General features: G+C 42.3%; 1 protein-coding gene across 1 annotated transcript in view; it reads left to right on the top strand.

The window, feature by feature from the left end:
• LOC122558377 (fibroblast growth factor receptor-like 1) overlaps positions 1-23097 on the top strand; it is a 301131-nt gene that overhangs the window by 119168 nt on the left and 158866 nt on the right. The window contains exon 2 of the mRNA XM_087991210.1: positions 5250-5522. Within this exon, the coding sequence (XP_087847336.1) occupies positions 5250-5522 (273 nt within the window). The remainder of the gene's footprint in view (positions 1-5249; positions 5523-23097) is intronic.

The raw sequence follows: 23097 nt of genomic DNA, 5'->3' as shown, positions 1-23097 counted from the left end.
TCTATGCAATTTGTCTTCCACCCTTCGCCTTGCAGTTCATTTTTGGTTCAATGTTATTGATTAGGTGCACAATCTCATAAATTTGAAATTAACTAAGCATGACCAAACAAAACATACTACTCATGACAAAACATGCTAAATTGGGATTGTGGAACATACAACATACAGACAGAGGCACAGGAGTTGAATTTTTTTCTTCATTTGGTCAGTTGTCCCATTCAGATTATTTTACTTCTTTCACAGGATCTGGGCTTGTTGACAAAGCCAGCATTTATTGCCCATCCTTCATTGCGTCGGAGTAAGCTGCCCTTTGGGACTACTGCAGTCCTTGGGTTGTAGGGACAGAAAGATTGCTCCATGTAGTTCACATCCTAAAAGCACACTTAGGGTTAGTTCATACTATGCTGACGTATTACAACTTGATTCATACCATAGTAATATTGTAAGTGATTAATACTGCAGTGATAATCTATGGTGTTACATGGGACAGTGGTAATACTTCAGTGAAATTGAATTATAAAAATGCTGGCATTCTTTTATCTGTAAAAGGTCCAGTAATTTGTGTGATACATAGGTCTCACATGTGGCAGTTTTAATGACAGCAAAATTATCAGTATGTCACAATTGTGAAAGTGAGGACAATTTCTGGCATGCGCACGTCCAGATAAATGTAGATATCAAGAAGTTGCTGTCATGATTCTCTGATCCTGCAAAGGGTGTACTGTGGAAGTTCAGTAGATTACAATCTTCTCAAACTACTGAATGATGTGACCTTGCAGTTTTACACAAATATTCTCATTTTAAAAACCATTGAAGAAGGAATGCTTTGATGAATGATGTGTAACTTGTTTTTTAAATAACATTTATTTGTTCATCTGTGCTGTGCCTAAAGACAGATCCTTGACGTATGCTATGCTCTGCTAACCAAGCTGATTTCTTGCGAGAAGTGGTACGTCAGTGTCATTGCCCTCCAGTCTTAGGGGCAGGTGCAAAATTTACTTCAGCGAGAACAGGAATTAAATCCAATATGATGGCATGTGCTGACCAAACTAACTGACCTCATTTTAATTGTATATGCAGTCCACGATGATAATCTCTGTGATTGTGAAAATATATTTGATGTTTGTTGGATTTGAAATGTCTTAATTGCAATAAAAATCGCTTTTGCTTTAATTTCCAACTTAATCTCATGCATATGTTCCAATCTCTATTGCAGTGTTGCTAAAATGACCAAACATACATGGACAATCATTGGTTAATACTGATTTTCTGTTTGTGAGCATTCATCAATGTGATTGGTTGTTCAATCTGTTTGGTGACAGCATTGTTACTGGATGCTGAAGCTAATGCTGAATTGATGCTGACCGCAAAATCTGGCTAATATTATTCTTCTAGTTGTAACATGATACACAGTGGTGGCTCCTGGGGCCACAATTTAAATTAATGGTTTTAGATAAAATCTGTAAATGGAAAGTAAGTGGCAGATTAAACGAGATACAAATAAATATTTAATCAAGTACTATATCTCGTTAGACAAACAAAATGTCAGATAAATTATCGCAGATGTAAAAAGAGCTAAAAACATACCAGAAAGGAAGCTGACATTATAATAGATTCGATAGTTAATGTATCAAATGACCATAGAACAAAATTGAATGGACTAGAACTGTGACTGAGTATAGTTGGACTGTAAATGATACATTACAGTGGTCAAAATTGCTCTGTAATATGGTGTTTAGTATTGCTATAAAGACAAAATGTTTTCCCGGTATGAAGGGAGTGGAGGGAAACTCCATGAAGCTAATTCCAACTGTCCAGGCTTGGCATAGACAGGTTTAATCTTCAACATTTTTTCAAGGAATGTTTCAACATAGAACGAGAATGGAACAGGTTAAAGTGGGTGAATAGACAACTTAAGATAAATCTCAAGAACAATTCTTAATGCAAATTGTTATTTACATCTGGAATGGTGTTGGTAGTGGAATCAAGAACCTTAAACTCAAGATCCAAGTAGATGATGCTATTGGGCACTTGTAGGAGTTAGGAGATATAGGAGATTGTATGATATCCTGTGTTCACCATTGTAACTGAGAAGTTAACCATTTTCATATTAAGTGGGTTCATATTTATGTTAATGTAATGGCCAGTGTTTGCCCTTGAGAAGGCATTGTGTGTTAATTCCTCAGTCATTTCCATGTTATCAATCCATTTACTTCAAATGCTGCACTTTAAAAACCATCCTACCATCCAAGTGTTGTAAGTGTGTGGATAAGGTTAGGAATTAGACCACAACATTACCCCGCACTGCCCGGTTCTACCTCCTTTCCAAGATCCACAAGCCTGACCACCCTGGCCGACCCATTGTCTCAGCATGCTCCTGCCCCACTGAACTCATCTCTACCTTCCTCGACACTGTCCTATCCCCGCTAGTCCAGGAACTCCCCACATACATTCGAGACACCACCCACGCCCTCCACCTCCTCCAAGACTTCCGTTTCCCCGGCCCCCAACGCCTCATCTTCACCATGGATATCCAATCCCTCTACACCTCCATCCGCCATGACCAGGGCCTCCAAGCCCTCCGTTTTTTCCTCTCCAGACGTCCCCAACAGTACCCTTCCACCGACACTCTCATTCGTTTGGCCGAACTGGTCCTCACCCTTAACAATTTCTCCTTTGAATCCTCCCACTTCCTCCAGACCAAAGGGGTAGCCATGGGCACACGTATGGGCCCCAGCTATGCCTGTCTCTTTGTTGGCTATGTAGAGCAGTTGACCTTCCGTAATTACACCGGCACCACTCCCCACCTCTTCCTCCGCTACATTGATGACTGCATTGGCGCCACCTTGTGCTCCCGCGAGGAGGTTGAGCAATTCATCAACTTCACCAACACATTCCACCCTGACCTTAAATTTACCTGGACCATCTCTGACACCTCTCTCCCCTTCCTGGACCTCTCCATCTCCATTAGTGAAGACCGACTTGACACTGACATTTTTACAAACCCACCGACTCCCACAGCTACCTGGATTACACCTCTTCCCACCCTATCTCTTGCAAAAATGCCATCCCGTATTCCCAATTCCTCCTCCTCCACCGTATCTGCTCCCAGGAGGACCAGTTCCACCACAGAACGCACCAGATGGCCTCCTTCTTTCGAGACCGCAATTTCCCTTCCCACGTGGTTAAAGGTGCCCTCCAACGCATCTCGTCCACATCCCGCACCTCCGCCCTCAGACCCCACCCCTCCAACCGTAACAAGGACAGAACGCCCCTGGTGCTCACCTTCCAACCTACAAACCTCCGCATAAACTAAATCATCCGCCGACATTTCCGCCACCTCCAAAAAGACCCCACCACCAGGGATATATTTCCCTCCCCACTCCTTTCCGCCTTCCGCAAAGACTGTTCCCTCCGTGACTACCTGGTCAGGTCCACGCCCCCCTACGACCCACCCTCACATCCTGGCACTTTCCCCTGCCACCGCAGGAACTGTAAAACCTGTGCCCACACCTCCTCCCTCACCTCTATCCAAGGCCCTAAAGGAGCCTTCCATATCCATCAAAGTTTTACCTGCACATCCACTAATATCATTTATTGTATCCGTTGCTCCCGATGTGGTCTCCTCTACATTGGGGAGACTGGGCGCCTCCTAGCAGAGCGCTTTAGGGAACATCTCCGAGACACCCGCACCAATCAACCAAACTGCCCCGTGGCCCAACATTTCAACTCCCCCTCCCACTCTGCCGAGGACATGGAGGTCCTGGGCCTCCTTCACCGCCGCTCCCTCACCACCAGAGGCCTGGAGGAAGAACGCCTCATCTTCCGCCTCGGAACACTTCAACCCCAGGGCATCAATGTGGACTTCAACAGCTTCCTCATTTCCCCTTCCCCCACCTCATCCTAGTTTCAAACTTCCAGTCCCCTTGACTTGTCCGGACTTGTCCGACCTGCCCAGCTCCGTTTCCACCTATCCACTCCACCCTCTCCTCCCTGACCTATCACCTTCATCCCCTCCCCCACTGACCTATTGTACCCAATGCTTCTCTCTCCCCACCCCCACCCTCCCCTAGCTTATCTCTCCACGCTTCAGGCTCTCTGCCTTTATTCCTGATGAAGGGCTTTTGCTCGAAACGTCGATTTTGCTGAAGCTCCTCGATGCTGCCTGAATTGCTGTGCTCTTCCAGCACCATTGATCCAGAAACAACATTATAGTGGCAACTGTGGTGATCCTGTGATTTAGTGCAACTAGCATAGCACCTTGTGATGCCATTGTCTGTTTGCCAGAAACCTCTTGAGTTGTGCCCATGGCAAGTGCTATCACCTCAGCAGAAACACCAATTTGAAGAATTATCCTGTTCCCAACCTGCCAATTATGATTGTATTTGAAAACCATTGTTTGTGATATGTCTTTTGATCAGTGACTGACTCACTGTGTGGTGTACTGCTAAATTACCCAATGATTACTCAGGTCTCAGGTTTGATCTCCAGTCTGATCTTTAAGGAGAAAGTGAGGACTGCAGATGCTGGAGATCAGAGTCAAAAATGTGGTGCTGAAAAAGCACAGCAGGTCAGGCAGCATCCAAGGAGCAAGAGAATCGACATTTTGGGCATAAGCCCTTCATCAGGAAATAAGGCTCACTACAATTCAAATCTGTTTGGTTACTTGGGCAGCAAATTGCGGTGTTTTCTTTCAAATTTTATTCTTGGGATGTGCAAAACAGTAGCTTCAATCTCATAAATGCATTATTCCAATGCCCTTTTTTTTAAACCACCCATTCCCTTTTCCTTAAACCACCTATCCAACTTATTTTTAAATATTAACATGGTCTTTGCTTCAATCATTAAATTTACTTCTGCATTTTACAGCCTTGCAACCCTTTAAAAAAATATTTCTCTTGCTTGCCTACCTTAAATCTCTTACACTTAATCTATGTCTCCTCATTCTAGGTCACACAAGCACTTGGAGCAGTCCATTTCTCTTTCCTCTGCTCCAATTTTACAGTGAATTTAAACTCATCAATTCAATTGTTGCTTAATATTCTTGGATCTAGTGGAATAAGCAGAAGACTAAGACTTTGGGCATTTAACTTTTTACATAGTTCTGGCGTGTTAAAACAGCATGTAACTGACCATGTCTAACCACATGGAGATGTGCTAGTGTCCTTAAAAATGCATTAGAAAGGCAACTCAGAGATGTTAGTCATGCACTGGCCACTCAACCAATTGCTTTTCTACTTGATCCTTAGGTCCGCCACAGATTTCTTCAAGAGTGATCAACCGACAGACCGTGAGGTTAGGTCGAACGATCAAGTTGCCGTGCCCAGTAGAGGGTGACCCCCCACCATTGACCATGTGGACGAAAGATGGCCGCACCATTCACAGCGGTTGGACGCGATTCCGGGTCCTGCGCCAGGGTCTGAAAATCAAAGAAGTGGAAGCTGAAGATGCTGGGACCTACATCTGCAAGGCCACTAATGGTTTTGGCAGCATTAACCTCAACTACACTCTCATTGTGATTAGTAAGTACTGAGTAAGACAGGAAGCTGCTTTACTTTTTGTTCCGCTCCATTTAACTCAGGTGTCCTCTGAGCTCCATTAAGCAGGATTGATGCATTTTTTCTCCATCTGTCTATTCCTTATAGGCCAGTTAAACTAAGCTCCATTACTCTGGGCTTTGTGGTTGATTGTTTTGCAGTTCCTAGTTAAAGACAGTGTGGGTTCTATTTATCACACAGAATCGGGGAGACATCTGCCTTAAAGTCAAATTTTACTATTTGGCATCAAATTGACATTCTTTATTTAGGATTCTAATATCCGAGTACAAGTTAAACCAATAAACCTGTACAAATTGCACTGTTCTGCATCATTGACTAACCACTTCCTTTATCATGAGAAGGAATAGTTCAATAAATAAAGCAGTCAGGCCCTAGATTTATAAACTATACCATTTCCTGTTTTAGTCTCCTTTCTCTCTTTCTTTTGTACTTTGGCTGTTTCAAACCAAGTTATTCAGAAACTCACATGAAGTCTCTATTTGCTCACTATTGAGTTACAATGACTGCCTAATGGGACACATCTCATGTGCAACAGACAAGGTTATGCTGGAGTTTAATCAACTACAGCTATCAGGTTACCAGTGGTGAGGGTGTGTTACAGTTTACTCAGGGAATCCAAGATATTATGGTATTATGCATTTTACATTCATATTGTTGTCCACACCTTTGGATAGTGATGGTAGAGGCTCCAATGTCCTTTTTAGAAGTAGTCTTTACTTACTGCCTGCCGTTGAAGTCTGTTAAAATGTTTTGCAGATTGATACTCAATTTGTTAGAGCCTGTTATAAATGCATATTCCTTGGCCAGCAAGTCCTGACATGGAATAAATACAGTGAATGCTGGAGAAACTCAGTAGGTCTGGCAGCCTTTGTGGAAAGAGAAACAGTGTTAATGTTACGAGTCTGGTATGACTTTTCTGGGACAGTCCTGGGATTGAACTTGAATCTGGGGCTTCCAGCCTACTACCCACTGCACCAGAAGACCTCAACAGGCTAACAGCACCACCTTCTTGACTGATCTCCAGCATCTGCAGTCCTCACTTTCTCCTACCAGCACAGTAAACTAATAAACTTCCTGCCTGCTGCATCCATTTTAGACCATTGGATTGCTTTAGCAGTTTGACCAATAAACTCTGTCTGCCATGACATTGTAAAGAAATCATACTGGAGACAGATATATATGTAGGATTGTTTATGGTTCTTCCGAGGTTCAGTATGGGCTCAATGGACCGGATGGCCTCCCGCCACACTGCAGGGATTCTATAATTCTATGAATCACAGAGTTGGTTATGGCAATGGGAGAACTCTAAACTGAAGCAACTATTCAAGCACTTGGCCAGAAATATCCTCTGCTCATGTTCAAAGATCAGGAAAGATGAGCTTTTCCATTACCTTGACAGTCCTGGGGCTTTTCAGGTTGGGAGTTGAGGGCAGTGCGGTTAGAAGCTGGGCTTGTCCCATCAGTAAGAGCAAACACTACATTGTATAACCGAGCAAAGGGTTTATGGATCTTCAATTTCTCATTCCTTTTCTTCCATTGGCTAGATAAGAGGTTTACAAAATTATGAGGGACATGGATAGGATAAATAGACAAAGTCTTTTCCCTTGGGTGATGGAGTCCAGAACCAGAGGGCATAGGTTTAGGGTGAGAGGGGAAAGATATAAAAGAGACCTAAGGGGCAATTTTTTCATGCAGAAGGTGGTACGTGTATGGAATGAGCTGCCAGAGGATGTGGTGGAGGCTGGTACAATTGCAACATTTAAGAGGCATTTGGATGGGTATATAAATAGGAAGAGTTTGGAGGGATATGGGCCGGGTGCTGGCAGGCGGGCTAGATTGGGTTGGGATATCTGGTTGGCGTGGACGGATTGGACCGAAGGGTCTGTTTCCATGCTGTACATCTCTATGACTCTATGACTGTATGACCTAAGGGGCAACTTTTCACGCAGAGGGTGGTACGTGTATGGAATGAACTGCCAGAGGAAGTGGTGGAGACTGGTACAATTGCAACATTTAAAAGGCACCTGGATGGGTATATGAATAGGAAGAGCTTGGAGGGAAATGGGCCAGGTGCTGGCAGATGGGACTAGATTGGGTTGGGATATCTAGTCGGCATGAACAGGTTGGACCGAAGGTCTGTTTCCATGCTGTACATCTCTGTGACTCTATGACATGAAGGAGCAGCTGGCCAGAGTTGCTTGGAAGGGGAACCTAGCAGGGAAGATGGTGGAGCAGCCATGGCAAGGGTTTCTGGGTATGAATTGGGAAATACAGCAGAAATTCATTGCAAGAAAGATGAAACCTACTAAGGCGGGACTCAAGGCAACCATGGCTGACAAGGGAAGTCAGGGACAACATAAAAGCAAAAGAGAAAGTATACATTGTGGTGAAGATTAGTGGGAAGTCAGAGGACTATAAAAACCAGCAGAGGAAATCTGAAAAAGCAATAAGTGGGGGAGAACATGAAATATGAGAGTAAGCTCGCTCGTAATATAAAAGAAGATTGACTGGGAATATGACAGCCTTTTAAATATGGTGCCAGCACAAAGGGTTCTGGGATATCTCAGCAGTGATGAGTACTCTCAGCTACAGCGAGTGGAACTATCAGGTTATCATTGGATGAGAGAGACAGCACGGGGCAAAGTAGGGAGTTAATGAGTTGGGTTAGTGATGACCTCATGAGAAAAATTCCTCAGCATGATGGAGAGAACTTCCCATGAAACTTGATGAAAATGACACTGAGTAATTATTTGGGAAGATTCAGCCCAAAGAAGTAGATGGTATAAGTTAAGTGATTTACGGACATGTTCAATGTGGGGTATGACATGGTAGCCAGTCCTAAGGCATGATTGGAACATGGCCAACACTACAATCTGATTATATCATGTTATAAGGTGCACAAGAAAAATAGAAGAAGGGGATGATTAAGAATGAAATTAATTCAATAAGAATGATTGGTAAACAGGCTGTGGAGTCTTTATGGATAGAATTAAGAAATAGAAAATAATTTAAAACTCTTTGGGAATTAGGTATAAGCTCAATAGAGGTTAGATAAACATGTAAGTGAAGTTAGAAAACTCCTTTACATGCAAATGGTGCTAAATGTTTTGAGCGCTTGTACAATTGACAGTCCATGCTGTGTCAATTATTAATTCTGTATCTGTCATTGATTTTCACTCCCCAGATACATTGAAAAATAAGGAGCAAAGGTGTGAATGTGGAGTTAGGTCAAAGCTGAACCACAATGGCAAACATTCTTGAGGGGTCACGTGGTCAACTCCTGTTCCTACACAGAGTAGTAACAGTGCTTCACAGGGTAATTAGTTGACTGTAAACTGAGTTGGAACTTCCTAAAGTTGTGTAGGATGCTACAGGAATCCAAGTCTTCCTTCTTTTCTCAATTCAGCAATACCATCACATACATAAATCAATAGGGATTCCATATCATTGTTGTGAGAATTGTAGATATTTTAATCGTCCTGATTCGGCATGTCATGACAAACCTCCAGTTAAGGTAAGACTTGAACTGAGGGCTTCACTCAGAGGTAGGGACACTACCATAACACTACAACTACAAGAGCACTCTCTGAAGATTATATGGTTAGAGTATCCTTAATCTAAGGTCATACGACCATGAGAAATAGGAACAGCAGTATGTCGTTCAGCCCCTTAGGTCTGCTATGCCATTCAGTAAGGTTATTATTGATCGGACACTCCACCTTCCTGCCCTTTCCCCAAGATCCTTGATTCTGCTATTGATCAAGAATCTGTTTATCTCAGCCTTAAATTGACACAAGGACTTTACCCACAGCTCTCTGTGGCAAAGAGTCTCAGATACTCGCAACTTTCTAAGAGAAGAAATTCTTTCTCATCTCGGTCTTATATTGTGTCCCTTTATTCTGAGGCCATGCTCTTTGGCCCTGATTGTCCCAAGAGGGGAACACTCTCTCAGCATTTACCCTGTCAAATAAGAATCCTATATATTTCAACGGGATCACCTCTCAATCTTCTAAACTCGAGTGAGTAGAATCCCAACCTGTTTAGCCTTTGTTCATAAGACAATCCCTCCCTACCAGGAGTCATCCAACCTACTTTGAACCACCTCCAATGAAATGATATCCTTCCTTAAATAAGGGGACCAAAACTGCTCACAGTATTTCAGATGTGGTCTCAGCAGCACCTTGTACAGTTGCAGTAAGATTTCCCTTTTCTTATACTCCAAGTCCCTTGAAGTAACATTCCATTAGCCTTGCTGATTACCTGCTGCCCCTGCGTGCTAGCTTTCTGAGCTTCAAGCACAGGTATCCCACAAGTCCCTTTGTGTTGCCGCTTTCTGCGGTTTTTCTCCAATTAAGTAATATTCTGTTTTTTTGTTCTCCTTTCCAAAATGAGAAACTTCACATTTTCTCACATTATACTCCATTTGCCAATTTTACCCACTTGCTTAACCTAACTCTCTGTAAACTGTTTTATCCTGCTCACAATCTGCCTTTCCACCTATTTTTGTGTCATCTGGAAATTTGGCTACAGTTCATCCACTTCCTTCCTCCAAGTCATTAATACATAGAAACATTTGTAGTTATTGTAAGTAGCACTAATTCCTGTAAAAACCCATTGCTTACAAGTTTCAAATCTGAAAAAGAACACCTTATACCCATTCACTGTTTCCTGCCCATGAGCCAATTCTTTCCCCATGTCAATACACTGCCTCCAACACTGTGGGCTCTTATCTTATGACTGAACCTTTTGTGAGGTACCTTGTTGAATGCCTAATGGAAGTCCAGATATAACACATCTACTGGTTCCCCTCCATCCACACTGGTTGAGACTTCTTTGAAAAACTCTCATAAATTAGTCAGACACGATTTCCCTTTCATGAAGCCATGCTGACTCAACTTGATTAGATGATGACTTTCCAAATGTTCTGCTATTACTTGCTTAATAATTGACTCCAACACTTTTCCAGCAAGAGGTATTAGTCTAATTTGCCTATAGTTCCCTGCATTTTGCCTCCCTCCCTTTTTGAATACAGGTGTCACATTAGCCCCTAATCCTCTGGTACTTTTCTAGAGTCCAACGATTTTTGGAAAATTGCAACTTTATCTTTTAGCTCCCTATTTTAGGATCCTAAGATCAAACCATCAAGATCAGGGGATATATCTGCCTTTAGTTTGGTGAATAATAATTCTCAAGTAATGGTGATAGTGATGGTACTTAATTTCTCACTTGTATTCTTTAGTATTAATGGAATGTTTGAAGTATCTTCCCCCATAAAGACTGATACAAAGGAGCAAAACAGTACAAGGTCAGGGCTTTGCCAGCAGTCTGTTGGAAGCGTATACAATTCACATTGCCACCAGCTCCTGGCACAACCCATACACTGCTCTGAAGATATGATCCAGAAATACCTCTGTCCAGACCAGGACATTAATTGAATCTGGTCAAATACCATGTCAACACCCACTATTGAAGCTTCCGTGAAGAGAACAAGGAACCTGAGGACTTGTAGTGTTTGTTCTCACTTTAGTTCCTATGGCCTAGGGCAGGAAAAACCTGAAAAGACAGAAAAGAAGGCTTGATTTATAAACATGCATTTAATGCATTGGAAAGACGATAATTTGTTAAGTATCCAGAGTCTTTTGCCTTCACTCCAGGCCACTCATCACCAAACTACTCAATGACAAATCTTGCCAGTCATAAAATCACTGTTCATTTCAGTAATTTCTCAGCCTATCCAATGACATGTTTGTAGCACCAAATAAATCCTGTCCTACTGTATCCAGATGGAGCCGTGAAGTGGTGTGAAGAATTATCTCCGATTTAAAAAGCCTCAAATATAAATTTCATAGCTACATTGTCTGCCAATTGAGAGAGTGTGAAAAGTCAACTTGACTGTAACAGATTTTGGTCTTCATTCAAAACAGACACACATGCATACACACACACACACACAGAGCTAAGTGAGATACAGTTTACTGGCAGTTTAATGTCAGTCAGGCATATAGATGCAAATCCTATTCTCCTAGCAGGCGAAGTATGCTCGCTCATACTGACTCTGTTTTTTTGTCACCTGAGAAATGAAGGGAAATGCAAAAATGTTGATTTTACCAGATGATTCCAAAACGCAATTGGGAGATAGCTGGCTGCATAACTTTCAGTCTTTGGGCAAAAGAAAGAATTTGCACTTGGGCAGCACCTTGCCAGAACCTTCCCACATTCACAACAAAGTGCTTCAACTGCTTTTAAGCCATTAGTTTTTAACATCTCTGTAAAAAGCAAACAGAAAATGTCAGAGGTGAAGTATGAGCTGCATCTGTAAGGGAGCGCTGAATTGTTGACAGAACGGTTGATGAGGGGCACATCATCATGGTAAAGGAGAAATAACACCCATATCGAGTGCTGTTCAGAAGGATTGATTATTTAAAGAATATAGGAGAAAGTGGGGACTGAAGATGCTGGAGATCAGAGTTGAAGAGCGTGGTGCTGGAAAAGCACAGCCAGTCAGGCAGCATCTGAGGAGCAGGAGAGTTGACGTTTTGGGCATAAGCCCTTATATATAAATCTCTTTTAAGACTGAAGTGAAATGCTGCTTTTATGAGTAATGTAATTACTTAATGTAATTATTTAAAATAATTAGGTAATGTAACATAACGTGTCAGGTAATTTATGTAGATGGTGATTTTTGTTTTCTGGTTGTAGATTAGACTGGAATTGTTTGTCTGGAATGACAATGTCAATAGTACAGATTATAATTCAGGCTTGAATTTCTGATTAAATTACAATTTAATCAGACTGATTGCTTGATAGGAATTACTTAGAGTTCAAATATTTGTTGATATGAACAGTTTTTAACTAGACTGCTCTTTTTTACTGGATTTTATAATTAGTTTTGTAATGATACACATTGTTGGTGACAGAAATACTGCACAAAACTGTATATATTACAGCCATGTGTGTAATACATAACAAAACCTTATTGCAAAGCATGATATTTTTATGACAGTAATTTAGTCTCATGGGGTTCAAATGATGTTTATAAAGCACTTGATCTTTGCCCTTAAGGTTTATAAGGTGACCTGAACCCCTCAGTCAGCTTAGTGCCTTGTAATCAATGCCAAGTATCCATTACTTTGTATAGCCTGCCTGTTTTCTAATAATCAGTTGTAGATTAGCCCTTGATTAACTTGCAGTAACTATGTCATGATCAGGTATCATTTAAGGTGGACATCTCAGTAGGTTGATTGCATGGAGGATGGAACTTGTTGACATCTGCCTTGATGAACACAGGCTTGTAAACAGGCTTGAACTATTTGGACAAACTTGACAGTTCATACTATCCTGAAATACAAAATTCAATTCAAATGATCAATCAACTTGAGGTTCGCATGACACTGAGAGATTTCTTTGTCTTTGTGGTCATGACATCATCTAAAAGAACTGTTTAATATGTTGCTTTGTCACTGATAATGACGTATACCAGAGAATATGGGATTTGACTGGGGAACAAAGCCCAGAATTGCACCTGCTTATGATTGAGGTGAAAGAAGAGTTATTTTTCACTAACGTAAGTGTAAAATGTGATTATGAACTGTTTTTCTCACATGTTGCATACCTGATAATGCAGCAGACGCCTGATGAGCTGACATATGGCTGGTGTCAGTTTAAGGCATGCAGAACATATGGATCTGTTTAATCCACAATTCTTTGCAGATGCTCAGGAGCAGAAGGCAGCTTGTGCATCCGTGTGAATATCAAAGTGTGAGGCTGTCCATTTTTCTGATTGATTTAGGATCCAAAGCGTCAACATTCCAGCTTCTTATTCTCACCCAGCCCCCCGACTCCTGCCCTAACCTTTCTTGTTTTTGATCTATGTGACAGGAGCACCCAGACTCACTGCATTTTAATAAAATTCTGTCTGCAGTGCTGCTTGTGCTTCTGTGCACTGCTCACTTGCAAGCTTCTGGCTGACTTCAAGTAACACATATGCCCAGATGAGCTGAGTGCAGAGTGGGAAATGCTTGACATGAAGAAGTGGGGTCTGTTGAGGCTTTAAATAAAATGGAATAGTCTGTTAAATCATTCTATGTGGGCAGGATAATAAGCAAATTCCTCTACAGCTATGAGCACAGTTGTAGTCACTCTGCATCTTATCCAGGAATAATATGTCTAAAATATTGGATGTGCAAGGACAAATTCCAGCTCATCCCCATGTTGGTAAATCCAAACCAAAGCCAACAAGAGGCCCAGTTCCTGTCCGTGATCCACACTGTTCCTGTTAGTTATTTAGCACAATGCATCAATGTTCCGAGATGCATGTCATCCTTGGCTGAGTGGAAGTGTACTCAGTGGAGCATTGAATATGGAATCTGGACTGACATTTCAACTGAGTGTTGAGGGAGAACTGCATTGTTAGAGGTGCTTTTTCAAGATGTTAAATAAGGGCATCACTTGCTCGATGAGATGGTTGCAGAGATTCCATGGCACTGATGAAAGAAGAGCAGTGGAGTCCTCCTGATATCGTGGCTAGCATTTATACCTTACCTAGCATCATGAAAATAGACTCTCTGCACAGTCAGTCCATTGCTGTTTGTGGGGATTTGCCAAATACAGGTGGACTCCATTTCTCCTTCTACTGTAATGGTGGATGAACTTGGCAAGTAATACTTTGACTTTATGCTTAAAAGGTCAAAGATATAAGAGAAGGAACAGTTATTTCAAAGTTTCCTCTGACCTGGAGTTGGCAATTACTCTACAAATACACACCAATCTGCAGATACCCCTCACTGAAAGAACTGTAACTCCCATTAGCCTACAGGATGTTTACAGTAAATTGAAAGTGATGGATGGGGTAAAATACAGTGGTACTGTAATTGTAAAATATGTAACTCTCCCACCATTATAAAACAGCATGCAATGTCCTTAACCATATGGCAAATACCAATCTGACTTGGAACCAAATTGTGGTGCCTTCACTGTTACTGAGTTTAAATCCTGGAACTCTGTGGGTGCAACTACAACCCACAGACTGCAACAGTTCGGGTAGGTAGCTCACCACCACATTCTCAAGGGTGATTAGGGATAGACAATAAACATTGATCTTGCCATAAAGGAATGAAACAATGGAGTATTTGAAATTTGCATGAAACTTTTATTGTCTGTGTCTTTGACAATCATTGAATGTTGAATAGATTTCTCTGCTGAAGTCTCTCACTGCGCCCCTCTTCCTCTGTGCCTTGAAAACCTCCTTGACATTTACCTGTTCAACCTTTTGGCTGACCAGAACTATTGGTCATTTCCCCTCCCTGTCTCTCCAGTCATGACTACGAGCCTGTTCACGGTTCCTGGATCTGCAAATGAGTGATAGATCCTCTCTGATCTATCACCTTTATCCCCACTTCCATTCACCTATTGCACTCTTAGCTGCCTTCTCCCCAGCCCCACTTATCTCCCCATTTATCTCTCCACACTCGAGGCTCCCAACCTTATTTCTGATGAAGAGCTTTTGCCTGAAACGTCGATTTTGCTGCTCCTCAGATGCTGCCTGACCTGCTGTGTTTTTCCAGCACCACTCTAATCTTGACTCTGATCTCCAGTATCTGCAGTCCTCACTTTTGCCACCCTATGATAGATCCCACTCAGTTCCTATTCCATGGACGTCCATGGAATGATGTCCACAGTGGGCAGGTGATCCACTCTCGTAGAATGAAGTAATTGCCAATTGCCCTCTGCATAATTTGAAGTGAGTGCTTGTAATTTTGCAAGTTTGTGAATACAATAATTAACTTAATTTCCTTGGTCTTACAACCTTCTAACTTGTGAATTTCATTATTATTTTGTAATTTAGTTCATATCAGTTTAGGTACATTGTACTGCCCCTAGAGGGCATTCTATTAGAGCAATCAACTTTGAGCCTTTTTGAGCAGAATGGACTGAGTTCACAGACTGCTATCTGGTCTTCCTGTATATATGACTTAAGTTTTCATATTGCAGTGCATACGTAGTGCTATATAATCATTACTCATGCTAAATTGTTTAGATAAGTTAATGCAACATTTGGTGTGGTAGTGTGGTTTATACTATAATACAACATGTTTTTTTTTACAATATACAACAGAGCTTAAGCACCCAGTGTGGACTTGTTGGGCCAAATGGTCTTTCTTTGTTAAGACCTTAGAAATAAGTTGAAACTGGCACATGGTTTCAGGGGAGAAGGTTGTGGTCTGCTACCTACTCTCTACAAAAAGCCAGTTTTCCCCTGGAGGTTAGGTAGTGAAGCTAGATAGTTGTGTACTTCATATGTAGGTACACATTGGCATAAAAATTGAATTGTGCAGTGTCCATTATTTTAGGCAAGCAACGGGCACTGATGAATTCAATGTTGGCATGTGCCAAGCATGTGCTTATTCTGGGCTCAGGTTCTTTGTATATTACATTACTTGGGATGTACATTGTTTATTGAAAATCTAAAGTCTATTTCAGGCCCTTTGGGGTCTTGGTCTGCTCCTGGTCATGGAGGATTGCAGCCAGGTTTCTCCGCCCTTCTATCTTTTCCACTTAACTGCACAGTTTCTCAAATTGTGCCAATGGTAGACATGGTGTCTGTCAATAATATATAAATTGGAGAAGTCTTCTTTCTCTAGATTATCTGAAAAGGTTAGGGTCCCGGCAGCTAGATCTCTGCATACATACCATGACCAAAGGGCCATGGATTCAAAGGATTCTGTGCTGTATGACTCTATGACTCTATTATCATAAAATGTTTTCAGTACAGAGGAGGCCATTTGGCCCATCGTGCCCATTATGATTCTCTGCAAGAGCTACTCAGCTAGATTGACTCTACCACCTCTCCGTACCTTTCTTCCTGTGGACCTGAAATGTTTCCTTTCCTCAATCTACATTGTTCAGATCTTTCACAACATTCTCTGTCGTATCTTTAGAGGCGGCACGGTGGCTCAGTGGTTAGCTCTGCTGCCTCACAGCACCAGGGTCCCAGGTTTGATTCCAGCCTCAGGCGACTGACTGTGTGGAGTTTGCACATTCTCTCCGTGTCTGCATGGGTTTCCTCCGGGTGCTCCGGTTTCCTCCCACAATCCAAAAATGTGCAGATGAGGTGAATTGGCCATGCTAAGTTGCCCATAGGTTAGGTGCGTTAGTCAGATGGAAATGGGTCTGGGTGGGTTACTCTTCGGAGGGTCGGTGTGGACTTGTTGGGCCAAAGGGCCTGTTTCCACACTGTAGGGAATCTAATTTAATCTTCTCTAAGGAGAACAGTCCCAGCTTCTCCAGTCTATCCATGTAACTGAGTTCCAGAACTATTCTTGTGAATCTTGTCCATAATCTCTTTAATCCCTTCACATTTTTCCTAAAGTGTGGTGCCTAGAACTAATCACCACACCTTCCTTTGGTTTTACACTCTGTGACTCTGTTTGCAAAATCTAGGACTCTATTTGTCTTATTTAGGGCATTTACAATCTGATCTGATGCCTTCAGCTCCACTATTGAGAGTGAACTGTCATTGCAAAAACAAGCCCTTTTTAAAAAGAAACAAAAACAGAAAGTGCCAAAGAAACTCAGCAGGATTTGCAGTATTTTTTGAGAGCGAGAGAGAGAGAGAGTTAATGTTTCTCATTCAATGGCCCTTTGTCAGAACACCTTTTAAAGGAACTAGTTTTAAAAACATTTTTGCCCTTGATGACACATTGTAGTTTTTTATTGGTGACTCAGCAGCATCCCTGTTGTTGGTAAAAGTCGCCCTTCCCAGAAATGCAACTTATAAAAGACACAAAAAATATTTTTGGGAGAAATAATATACTTATAATGAGTACTTCTCTAATAGGGGATTAGTATCTGGGTGGCATGGTGGCTCAGTGGTTGGCATTGTTGCCTTACAGCACAGGGGACCCAAGTTTGATTCCAGTTTGTGTGGAGTTTGCACATTCTCCCTGAGTGTCTGTGTGGGTTTCCTCCCATAGTTTAAAGATGTGCAGGATGGGTGGATTGAGTGCGCTAAAGTATCCAGGGATGTGCAGGCTGGGTTGATTAGCCATGGGAAATACAGTGTTATAGGGATAATGTGGGGACCTGGGTGTAGATGGGATGCTCTTCAGAGGGTCAGTTTAGACTCAATGGGCCAAATGATCTGTTTCCACACTGTGGTGATTCTCCACAGGGTTAATTGACTAACAAAATGATAGAGTGGGGCTTCACCTTCACATATTGGTTCCTTACTGGCTGTACAAAAACACAAATATTCTCAACTTAGACTAAGCACACTTTTAGATGTAATTTTAACTTTATTATTTACTGTTTTATGACAGCTATGTAACCAGTGAACAGTAATTGATTATAACTATTGCCTATATTTCCAGCCGTCACTTGATTCAAATTTGTGAAGCACCGGAAATTTTCAAGAAAGGATGCAGACAGCTAATTTGTCAGCAAATTATTTTTGATTTGATTTGTTTTATTATTGTCACATGTACCTAAGGCGAGTGAAAATTTTTGTTTTGTGAGCAGTCGCGGCAGGTCACAACATACAAGGATATACAGATCATAAGATGTTTAGACAGAGTGAGGCAGACAAGGTTACAGCTGCACAGGAGGTGCACAAAAACAAGATCCACATTAGATTTGAAATTAGTGATTGAAATCTTCTTACACAATACATTCAAACTGAAATTGGGGTTCTGATCCAGAGGGCAAGTTGTCCTCTCTTTTTGTAATGGGATCTGTGAGCCCTCAATCTTCATACGGAATAGAAGCGTGATTCAATATACACAGAGTCATAGAGATGTACAGCATGGAAACAGACCCTTCAGTCCAACCCGTCCATGCTGACCAGATATCCCAACCCAATCTAGTCCCACCTGCTAGTACCCAGCCCATATCCCTCCAAACCCTTCCTATTCATATACCCATCCAAATGCCTTTTAAATGTTGGAATTGTACCAGCCTCCACCACCTCCTTTGGCAGCTCATTCCATACCCGTACCACCCTCTGTGTGAAAACGTTGCCCCTTAGGTCTCTTTTATATCTTTCCCCTCTCACCCTAAACCTATGCCCTCTAGTTCTGGACTCCCCAACCCCAGGGAAAAGACTTTGCCGATTTAACCTATCCATGCCCCTCAGTCTCCGACGCTCCAGGGAAAACAGCCTCGCCTGTTCAGCCTCTCCCTATAGCTCAAATCCTCCAACCCAGGCAACATCCTTGTGAATCTTTTCTGAACATTTTCAAGTTTCACAACATCTTTCCGATATGCAGGAAACCAGAATTGCATGCAATATTCCACCAATGTCCTGTACAGCCACAACATGACCTCCCAACTCCTGTACTCAGTACTCCGACTAATAAAGGAAAGCAAACGCCTTCTTCACTATCCTATCTACCTGCAACTCCACTTTCAAGGAGCTATGAACCTGCACCCCAAGGTCTCTTTGTTCAGCAACACTCCCTGGGACCTCACCATTAAGTGTATAAGTCCTGCTAAGACTTGCTTTCCCAAAATGCAGCACCTCGCATTTATCTGAATTAAACTCCATCTGCCACTTCTCAGTCCATTAGCCCACCTGGTCAAGATCCTATTGTAATCTGAGATAACAGATTACTCCACTACACTTCCAATTTTGGTGTCATCTGCAAACTTACTAACTGTACCTCTTATGCTCGCAACCAAATCATTCATGTAAATAACAAAAAGTAGAGGACCCAGCACTGATCCTTACATAAATGTAAAGAGGAATAAATCTCCATTTACCATTCTTCCATCTTCATCTTTCTTTGTGTCCCCATTCCACCACAAAAAAACGTGTTTTCAGTTTCAATGATTTTTGCATATTTTTATTTTGCTTTGTGAACCCATTCAAAGCTCATCCACACAATTTCACCAATGAAAACAAAACTTTGATTTTTAGTACTCAGTGGTTTAAAAAATGATGACAGGGTGAGATTTGCTGTCACAGAGTAAGCGATGCCGTGATTTACAGTGCTAAGATTTTGGAGGCTAACTTTAACTCCAACTGTGCAACTGATAAGCCAAAGCAAAAAAAAAGGCTAATTTTCTGACAAGGAAATGACTCTGATCTGTTTATTCCCATGAGCTATTAGTCTAGATTGTCCACGTGGACTTAGTTTTGGAACCAAAGTCATCAATGAAACGGGAAAGAAGGAGTGTAGGTTGAATACCAAGGGGAGCTGAGAGCCAAGGCCAGTAAGTGAATGAGAGCTAACAGCAGCCGGACTTTCAGCAGAAAGAACAGAAAAAAGATAAGTAACAAGAGTAAGGAATAGATAAGGGGAGAAATTAGACAGAGAAATGGCATTAAGGAGTTAAGGAGTGAGTGCAGGAAGAGAATGTGAGAAATTGCGCAGTTCGAGTTCGTTCTGGCCTCCAAAACCTTGAAACTATAAATCACAGCAATCCTTACTGTATGGCAGCTTCCTTCCTGCTATCGCCAATTAACTCTTCCAGTCCTGAAAATAAAGCCATCAACCTTACTTTTTTTTTCATTAAAAGCGGTCTGGATGGATTTTAATAGGGAAAAAGATGCATATCTGGGCAAACGCAGTCCTGATCAGAGGTAAAGACAATTCCATTTAAGTGGAGCGGGTAACACATTGATCTGGGGCTTGGATTACGGGTCTCTAGAGATCATGATTGAGATCAGAAGGGAGGAGGAAGGTAGAGAAGTGACTCCAAACAGTAAGGACCGAGGTGATGAGGAAATGAGCAGTGAAGGCAGAGGAAAAATCAAAGTTGGCGGTGTCAGTGAGACAGTAGGAAAATCTTATTCACCCCACTTTCTCCCTCCCTACCCAGGCCTCCTCTATAACCTATGGATGGCATGTGCAATCCCCCAGTCAATAGGCCATCTGAGACTTTCATGCAGCCAATTATTTTCCACTTTACAGCCATGTCCTGCTTCCATGATTTAATCATCCTGAAAGGTTTTACCCACTCCAGGCTTTCCTCCCCTCCCAGCCATCCGACCACCACTACCCCTCCATCCTCCAGAACTTCCTCCATTTCTCCCTTAGGCCAGCTCATTGGGGGCCTGACAACACAGCCAAACACTGACCCAGGTCTAAAGCCATTCACTCTTGACACAAAATGCTTTCATCCTCTGGTTAGCTCTCTCAGGTCAGACTTCCTGACTCCTGAGGGACAGAAACCCCCAGCCCCCCCCATCCAGCCAATTGACTATCAACTGGCTTTGTGGGGGAGGTGTTGGGGGAAGGGTTGGGAGAGCTCAGCAGGCTCCCTCCTCCCCTCAGCAGGCTTCCTCCTCCTTTTTAACCAGCACCATGGAGTAAGAACTGTGAGAATGAAAGGAATGTGAACTTGAAATACTATGACAAGATGGGGGGGGGGGGGGGGGGCGCTCCGGAAGTTTCCGGTTTCAAATAAACCTGTTGGACTATAACCCATTGTCATGTGAGTTTTGACTATGACAATGACATGGGTAATGTCACTATAGTTCCTGCTCTTTCATTTGACAGAGCTGACTGATAGCGGTCACCACACCTCAGGCAAGGGGCAAGGCAGGACCTACATGGTGCCCTCAGCCAGTGCAAGAACTGTGTCACTCTTCATTGTAAAGGATGCCTGCCTTGAAGTAGTTTTCCTCCTCTCTCTACAAGAATCTCAGGGAGTCCCTCTCCCACTGCAAACTCTCTGCTACTTTCTCCCCACCCCCACCCTCCTCTAGCTTATCTCTCCACGCTCCAGGCTCACTGCCTTTATTCCTGATGAAGGGCTTTTGCCCGAAACGTCGATTTCGAAGCTCCTTGGATGCTGCCTGAACTGCTGTGCTCTTCCAGCACCACTAATCCAGAATCTGGTTTCAAGCATCTGCAGTCATTGTTTTTACCTCATTGCAAACCAGCTGTCCAGCCAACTCAGCTAACCTTGAGAGCACAGGGAATTTTAAACCAGTATTTTGTTCTTCATTCTTCCGAAAACATTAGGCTATAGAGAGAGTTTGGTACTCTCCCTTCCTTCTTTAATGCATATTGAAAAATAATCCCACCTAGCTAAAATGGCTTCTTTTATCTGCGTTGTGTGGAAATTTGCATTTGATGCCATCGTGAAGCAAATTACTAATGACCTTAGCTTGGACTTGTTCATCAAAAAGAGCAGAGCCTTATGGGAACTTTCTGCCTGGGAAAGCAAATATGAAAAATGGGGATAGCTGAGCCAGACATACTATTGGATATGAAGCCAGTCCTTAGGAATCTCAGTGACCCCTTCAGTCGGCTGTGCAGTCACACAGTTAACAGTCAGGAAGTTCAGTACTTACAGTGCAACTGTACATGGAAGTGCTAGATGTATCTTGTCCAGAGCAGGATGTGACCTTGTGATCCCATTGTTCTTTAGAAGCAAGCAGCGACATAAAATCCCTCCAAATGTCCACCCTCTCCGACAATTAAAAATAAATAAACAGTGAAGAGTTCCTAAATTAATTATGTCACTGAATCCATTTGGCAGGGTAACCTCTCCCACGAAACGTATTGGGGAATGTCTACTCCCTATCCGTGTATTGCTCTAACACATCTCAGTTTGTAACCTATCACTCCCAGACCACGCTGAGCTAAATAAGTTGGATTCCACACGTGCAACCGTGAAGAACCAATGTACATTCAGGAGTAATGTCAGCCAAGTGTTGAAGTTAAACCCAACAGCTGGAGTTTATTTGCGGGATAGCCTAGGAGCTGGAGACTGCTTGAGGAATCACCATTACTGGACTGTTTAGTCCTTTCTCTGGCTGCTAGTACCATAGACAGGGCATTAAAACAGGAGTAGACTTGATTTGCCATTCAATTTAATCAAAGTTGATCTGCGTCTTAACTTCATTTTCCCATTTTCATTCATTTTCAAAAGAACATTTCAAAATCTTTCAATGAGTGAGGGATTATTGAAGATTGTTGCCGATTTGATAGGCTGAAAGGTCTTCTCTGGGCTGCATGACTCCCTGACTCTATAAACAAAGCTTTAAGACTCCTAATTATTTTTTTTGAAACTCTATTCTCAGAAGAGATCGACAGATATGCGCAAACATGTGCAAACTTACTTTACGCACAGATGCTGAAGCTTGACGCCACAATCAACTGACTGAGATTTGTGGCTTGTAATGTTAAATGCTGACTGCTTATTCTCAGCACAGTTTGGTTTCCTCGTGATTTATGCTCCATTAAAGATGATGATAACTGTGATGGACACAGGACGTGTAGGTTTTCTTGCCTGGAAATGTCATCAGTGGCTTCTTGCCAAATATGGGAAACAGCTAAATGTTTTTGGCCCACAGTGACTATATCCTTCCTGTTTCATCAAAAGCATGTGTTCTTTCTCCCGGGTGACAACCTTGTAAAACACTTAGAACAAGCGAGGTGGCACCCACAGTGACAGAAACAAGGCGATATCTGGAATACCAGGGCCATAGCCAATTGCTCTTTCAGATTGTTTGGAGGGAGTGAGGCCATTAAATCTAGTCTTGGATTTTTTTTCTATGCCTTACTCTCCCCAGATGGGCAGGCCCTGACCA

The sequence above is a fragment of the Chiloscyllium plagiosum genome, unplaced genomic scaffold (genome assembly GCF_037043375.1).
Source record: "Chiloscyllium plagiosum isolate Xiang-an unplaced genomic scaffold, Cpla_swu_hap1 HiC_scaffold_1, whole genome shotgun sequence".
NCBI lineage: Eukaryota > Metazoa > Chordata > Chondrichthyes > Orectolobiformes > Hemiscylliidae > Chiloscyllium > Chiloscyllium plagiosum.
The sequence above is the reverse complement of the archived record's forward strand: the minus strand, read 5'-3'. Positions and strand labels throughout refer to the sequence as shown.